General features: G+C 33.7%; 1 protein-coding gene across 1 annotated transcript; it reads right to left on the bottom strand.

Moving 5' to 3' along the window:
* Positions 1 to 589: 589 nt before the first annotated feature.
* LOC145067012 (uncharacterized) lies at positions 590 to 1,093 on the bottom strand. The gene has a single exon (XM_079014241.1). The coding sequence runs from the start codon at positions 1,091 to 1,093 to the stop codon at positions 590 to 592; it is 504 nt and encodes a 167-aa protein (XP_078870367.1).
* Between the last annotated feature and the right edge of the window lie 6,207 nt (positions 1,094 to 7,300).

Below are 7,300 nucleotides of genomic sequence, written 5' to 3'. Positions count from 1 at the left end.
AAAAATCCCATTTTGTTTTTGGAAATGCTTTTTTTTTTTTTTTTTTTTTTTTTGGATATCGGACTTCCTTGGGTTCAGTTTATATAGGAGTTTGTACCAAATTATAAAATGAATTCTAACCACACATCTTAACTGTCCAAACGCTTCATGCCAAATTATAAAATGAATTCAAGATGACTTGAACATAAAAAATATAAAAATTCAAGAAAATAATTAATCAATTGACAAGAGGATACAAAAAACATGAAAATATGGAAATTCAAAGCTATTATACTTGAGACTCATTCCTTAAACGAACCCAAATGTTTTTTAGAACGACAAACTGGAAATAAAAACAAAATACCTTGGATCTAGAAAAAGTTAAACAAACCTATAATAATGTCATCAAGGATACAAATTACAGTCTTTAAAAGAAACAAACAAACTTTACATGCTTATGATTTTAATAGGATATTCAGCATGTCTTTACAAAATTCTATACCAAGTACACAAACTTCTGCACTTGTATATGTATACATGTATAAAACAAAACCATATGAGCAAAATAAACATCTACAGGACCGAAAAACCAGGCTATAATCTTTGATCATCAAGCTCCAACAACAGTATCATCGGAAGAAGGCAAGTTGATGTAATTATGATCAAACCCATGACCAATCTCAAGCTCCAATTCACCATGGAAAGCCTTGCAGTACATATAAAACACAGTGTTGGCAGCGGTGTTCATAACCAAACACAACATCAGGAAGAAGGAACCAAACATCGTAAGCAAGACAAAGCTCAGGGTCTCCCTACGCAACACACAAAAAGATACAGTATGTGAAAATGACCACGCCATACCTCCATTACAGATCAAATAATACAACAACAAGGACAATGGAACCGATCTCATCCCCTTCACTAAATACCAACTCCTCATCAAAGCTGCAAATCCCCATTTAGATTCTGCAACAACGACCATGAAAGCCAAACACCAGTTCATGTGGAAATAGATTGTTATACCGATTATTGTCGCGATGGAAAACCACATGAAGTAAATCGAGTTGTAGTCGATTACAAGTATCCCTAGGCTTTTCCCCAGCATAACAATCATTCCAACAAACAGGAGGCAAGTTAGCGAGATCAAAAGTAGCAGAAGGTGAGCTATAATGGCGGTGGAAACGATTGGGAAGAAGATGAAGGTTAAGGATTTAAGGGATGTGAAGAAATTGACCGGTGTACCTATGAAAACATTGTATGTACTGTAGCCAATTGTCCCTATGGCACATAGAGTGAGTAGATACACGATTAGGATGTAGAGAAGATGACATGTTACAAGAGTCTGATTATTTGCGAGAGAATTGTGGAAGAGATCGAAGGTGAAGAAGCTGCCGGAGAGGTGGAGGTGGAGAGTAGGGGTGATGACGAGAGAGAAGGCGAGAGGGAGGAAGAAGATGTATAAAGCGATAAAGTCGGTGTTGTTAGCTTTCACGATCCTCGTTGTCTCGGAGAGTATGGTGCGAAGGTTCACGGTGTGCACCTGTGTTATCTTCATGGAAGTGGCAGATCACAATGGTGGAAATCAGGAAATGGTGGTGGCGGCGGTGGCAGAGAGAATTATATACGAACCATGATCATTATCGCGTCGTCGGAGTTGCTTTCTTCAGTCACATGTGGGTCCGTTGTTTGTGGAAAATTTAAATTTCGCTATCGTTGCATTAAAAAATGAGACTTTTCCACACGTATAAGAAATCGTTTATGTTCATTTATTTATCTTCCTACAATTAGACGTATAAAATTGGACTTTTCTAGAATTGTACAAGTATTCATTCATATATATAATAAATTGTCTATTGTTATGTATTTTTACCCCCAAAATTAACTATATATAATTATATATAATTGGACTTCTCTAAAATCGTACCTATATCTATTCACATGTCCAATAAATTGTCTATTATTATGTAATTTTTTTTCCCAAAACTCAATATATAAAATTGAAATTTTCTAATATCGTATACCTATGTTTATTTATGTTCACATTCATGTCATCATGTCCAATAAATTGTCTATTATTATGTAATTTTTTCCCAAAACTTCTGTATATAGAATTTGCCAATTTTAGAATCGTACCTATATTTATCTATATGTAATAAATCGTTTCTTTTTATGTATTTTTTCCCACCAAAATTTAATATACGAAAGTGTACATTTTAAAAAAAATCATGCCTATATTCACGCACATATAATAAATAGTCTATGGCTCCATGCTTATATATTATGGAAAATAATTTATGGTTTTATATTTACTCGTTTTCCTTTTTTGTATACCATTACGTTCATTTATTTTTTGTGCTAAAAAAATATCAGTATAAGTGGCTATTGCAGGCCATAGTAAGTCTAAAATAGAAAAACATACGGTTCCTAAACTAGTTCATCTGTGCCGGTGGATTCAACCAGAAAAATAATTGCTTCGTTATGTATAAACATTGGTGGTGAAATGGTAGAGCCCAAACGGTCCTTCCATAAATTATTTATATGTTTGAATAAAATTAACTTAGACTTTGAGTAAGCTAGTCTAAACCAATGCTCAACTAGCGTGTGAAAGTGTGAAAGAATAATCATCAATTTACAATGGAAACCTCCTTATCATTTTCTTTTTGGAGTGGTGTGAGACTTTTTCGTACCATTAAAATATGATGTCTTTTATATATATATATATATATATATATATATATATATATATATATATATATATATATATATATATATATATATATATATATATATATTCATTTTTTTCCAAACACCATAAGGTAGGTACTTCAAAATATTTCAGGCATGTCCTAAATATTTAATGTAACGCCCACATTTTCTGCTAGATTAGGTCATTTTCTGGAATCGCTTTGATCAACCATTGTAATCTTATGTGAATGAAAAATAAAAGATTATTCATATATTTATATGCTTATGTGTTCTACAAAATATTAAGTGTAATTAATAATAAAATAAATAGGATTTAAAATACGCATTGAAGAGAAAACATTACTTAGGACAAATAATCTTAACCTAGTTGTAGTGTACGTCATAAGGATTCCAGAGATATAATGAGCGTTCAAATCCGACTTCATACGAAGAAGTTATGCTTCATCGAAGTTTCACGATTTAACCGGCACGACTCCATGTCTCATAAAAAGTAGATTTTTGTTAAATTACTTTTTAGCCTTATTGATCTAAACGAAAATTGTAGTAGTCGTTTAACCGAGAGCATTTACATAGAAAGCGTCTAAATCTGACTTCGTGAAAGGAAGTTATTATTATTCTAAGATTCGGCTTAACAATATTCTGCTCAAAAATCGAAATTTAGATTGGTTGACTTTTAGCCAAAATAATCTAAACGATAGTTGAAGATCTCGTTAATAAGAGTTCAACGATAAAAAGTCTGTCGAAAGCGGACATTTGATGAGAGAGTTATACTTTTTGTACGTGCTTTAACAGTTTAAGCATGTGTGAAAAATATAAAGTCAAAGTTAGTCGACGGAGTCTAAATGAAAGTTATAGATCTCGTCGAGAACTTTTCAAGGATATAAAGAACGTAAAAAACGAAGTTTGTTTGAAGGAGATACGCAATTCAAAAATCTGAAAATGGTAAGTGTGCACGTCAGGAGCGTTGTGCGCCCGACAAGACCACACATCCCCACCCACTTTGCGACACGTATCATGCCAACATTTCACCACGTCACTATGTCCCAACCAAGAGCGCGGTGTGCCCCCATGCTGCAAGATGCACATCCCAAGGATTCAGTCTATAAATAACACCTCATTCCTTCATTCTTCCTCACACCTCTAAATCGATTTCTCTATAAAATTCTCGACATTTAGCCCATTTTTCCTTTTCTTCTGCTCTGTGGTGAAGCCCTACGACGCTCCTGATTACTCATTTGAGTAGTAGCCTTTGAGTAGGAGATTCTTAGTCAGTATTCTACCCGCATAGATCCTGGTTCTCGTCTATAGTACTCTGTAAGTGAGCTACACTTACTCTGCTTCCGTGTAATTCATAATTATGGTTATAAGTCGTTACTAGGAACTTATAAGTAAGGTTTATCAATGATTTCAAGTCGTTATACTGCTTGATCTACTTATGGGAGTAATTCTTGAGCTGGATTTAGTAAGGTGTTTAATGTGGGGTTTCCAAACAGTATACTCTGTATACCAAATGAACCCTACATCCGATATGATCCTACCTGGTTATTCCTTAGTTAGACCTTGAAGTAGACTTTGAGATTATTGAGGAATCTAAATACTTGAAATAATAGACTAAGACTTAGCATTATGTACATCTAGGTCTTTTAGAAAAGGTGTAAGGCGAAGCTCTGCTTGATTCACCAATCACCATACACTTTGTCTGGTGAGTGCGTAGTTACTATCAAAATCATAATCTAAAATAAAGTTATTATTTATATGAGACATTAAATGTTTGCATGTATTATATGTGCTATATGTTATGTGTATAAATAGGCTAATACTATTGAGTTTGAAATTGTATTGGAAATCGATTGCCTTTAGTTATAAGTCTTGCCGTAGGTTAAGAATGAGACTTTTAAAGGATACTTAGTTGAAATTAAGTTAGATATCGATTAGGTCTCTTGATTGGGATAGAGTGTGTGAGATCATAGTGGAGTGTTTCTCCACTTTCTTTGATGACAAAAAATGGTGGTCCAGATCAGACAACTAGCAAGTATGTCCGGGTCATCGACTAGAGTAGAGGACAACACTTGACTATTCCAGACAGTCTAGTGAATTACATTGCTAGCATAGACTTATAACACATGGATGTAGATAAAGTGGGATACCATATTTATCAAATCTATGAAGATTGGTCACCTTATATGACCTACATTGGTCAAGGACACCCCTAGCTGTGTATTCAAACAGTTGCTCAAACGATTCATCAGGTTGGACAATTCCTCCCGATAATCGTTGCATTTAGGATCTAAGAGGATTAGTTGGGTTGGGTAGTTGGTCTTAGGCCATATATAAAAATTGTTTGATAATATTTTTTGCATGAATGATATAAATTATTATCATTAAATTTTTATGGGCTTGAAAACCCTATGTATCTCACCATGTTTTCCTAAACCTGACTCACTCATCTTTATGCATCACAGGTAGTGGAACCAAGGCTGCAGTAGTCTAGTTAGGATGCTGAGTGGAATAAAGATATGTGCGTAGTAGTTTAAGGACCTTTTATATTTTACTCTATAATGTATGTTTGGATATGCATCATGACATCCTCGAGGTTTTTAATAAAATGAAATAATATTTGTTATCTCAAAATGTTTTGTTTAACTGAGAATTTCCGCATCTCAATTTTATAAAACGAAAAAAAATGCTTGAATTGATTCTTAAAAATGGGGGATATCACATTTTATATATAAATTGTTGTAAATTTTATAAATTTAGGTGGGTTAAGTGACCCACCATGACATACACTAGGCTCACCTCTAATTACATGTCATAAATGTATCTTTCGAACACCACAAATAAGTTCACTGGTAAATTACATACATAAAAAAGATGGTGACTAAATGTGAGCAAAAATCAAATTTTTTTATCTCATAATTTATTATTCATTCTTATTATTTTATCTTAGTTTTATTAAAAATTCTATTAATTTTGTAAAATGTTCATCTTTATAAATTTTTATATTAATCTATTTTTAAATCACTTTCTTATCTTGATAAAAAAATAATTAACCTATAAAACCTTCCCTACCAACCATTGTAATTATAATAAATATAACGTATTATGATTATTAGTCAAACACTATCTTCAAGGGTTGGTGTTTGATGTTCTTGATGGGTTTTAGGCATAAGAATAATCCTATGTGCTCATACAACCCTAATGCTTGGATCTAGGTTTCTCTATTGTACATGCTTTGAATCCAAGACTAATAAACTTAGATCTAACATATTATAAACTGAATTAGGGTTTATAGAATTACCTTTGATTGTTATATAGCAATAACAATCAATTCCTTGCTTGGATTGGCTTCAAAAGCTTAGTGCCTCAAGTGTTGCACCTCTAATGGAGTCACAAACACCTTATGCAACTTGGATGAAGAGGAGAAGAAGAGAGGCTGCCCAAAAACGACTAGATACCCTAGAGAATCAGTTGTCCACGTTTTTGGAGCCTAAGGGGTCCTTTATATACTTGTGCGGGCTGCTAGGGTTTCAATCAAAACCCTAATGGACAACTTAAACTCCAAGCAGCCCATGGAACCTTCTGGATAAGGCCATGGACGAAAATATGATGGGCTTCCATCATAATTTCGTTCACCCCTTATTCCTTTAGCATTCCTTAGCCCAATAACTCAATTATCCAATAATTGTAGTCCAGTCCCCTAAATTTAATTAATCTCTTTTAGCCACAAAATTAATTATCAATTAATTCTTGACCAATATTAATTAAACAATATGATTTCTCCTTTAATATATTATTCTCATAATATATTAATAAATCATATTTAAACCTCTCTCTCCTTAATTCATCCTACATATTGCTATGGTGAAGGCAACCCAAAAGGACCATGCTCATAATCGGGTCAAGTACATACCAAAATAGTTATGGACTTAGACACTAATCCAACAGTTTCCCACTTGGATAAGTCTAATAACTATTTTCCGTAAAACTTCAGAACCTGATCAACAATCGTAGCTTTCAAAAGCCGCTGTGAACTCTGATCTTATCATATAGCGTGTCCTCTAGATAAGGGATCATACATTCCTCCATTCTCAAGATATCATATAGACATAAGACATGAATTTTAATCATTCTCTCTATACTGTTTCCTGACTTCTGATTTATGACGACTGATAAGAGACTACAATTGAACACATCAACTTAGTCCCGGCTTGGCCAAGCGCTTAGGTGTCATCATTAAATCATCTAGAGGCCCACATATATCGCTTTTATCCCACTTTGGGTAAAAGGAATGGATAAACTTCGACTCATATGCTCGCTTGCATTTACCGATCAAATCACAAACAACAATAAGTTTTATAACACCAAGTTACTGGTGCGTTTACTTATTATCAATGTGCAACCGACCAACAAATAACAACTCACATGTCTCGGTTTCAAGAATATACAATATTATCGTCTCACTAATCACTCGTGATAAATCCATGAAGTGATCCAAGTGAGCGTGGGTTTAATCCAATACTCTAATCTTATCAAAGCACTCATGAACTCTGCAGCAAACTTGTGCTATGTCTAAACACTTCAGACAATCTACAGACATATTCATGACAGTCTTCCT

The sequence above is a fragment of the Lactuca serriola genome, chromosome 8 (genome assembly GCF_051521515.1).
Source record: "Lactuca serriola cultivar US96UC23 chromosome 8, Lser_US96UC23_V15, whole genome shotgun sequence".
Classification (NCBI taxonomy): Eukaryota; Viridiplantae; Streptophyta; class Magnoliopsida; order Asterales; family Asteraceae; genus Lactuca; species Lactuca serriola.
The sequence above is the reverse complement of the archived record's forward strand: the minus strand, read 5'-3'. Positions and strand labels throughout refer to the sequence as shown.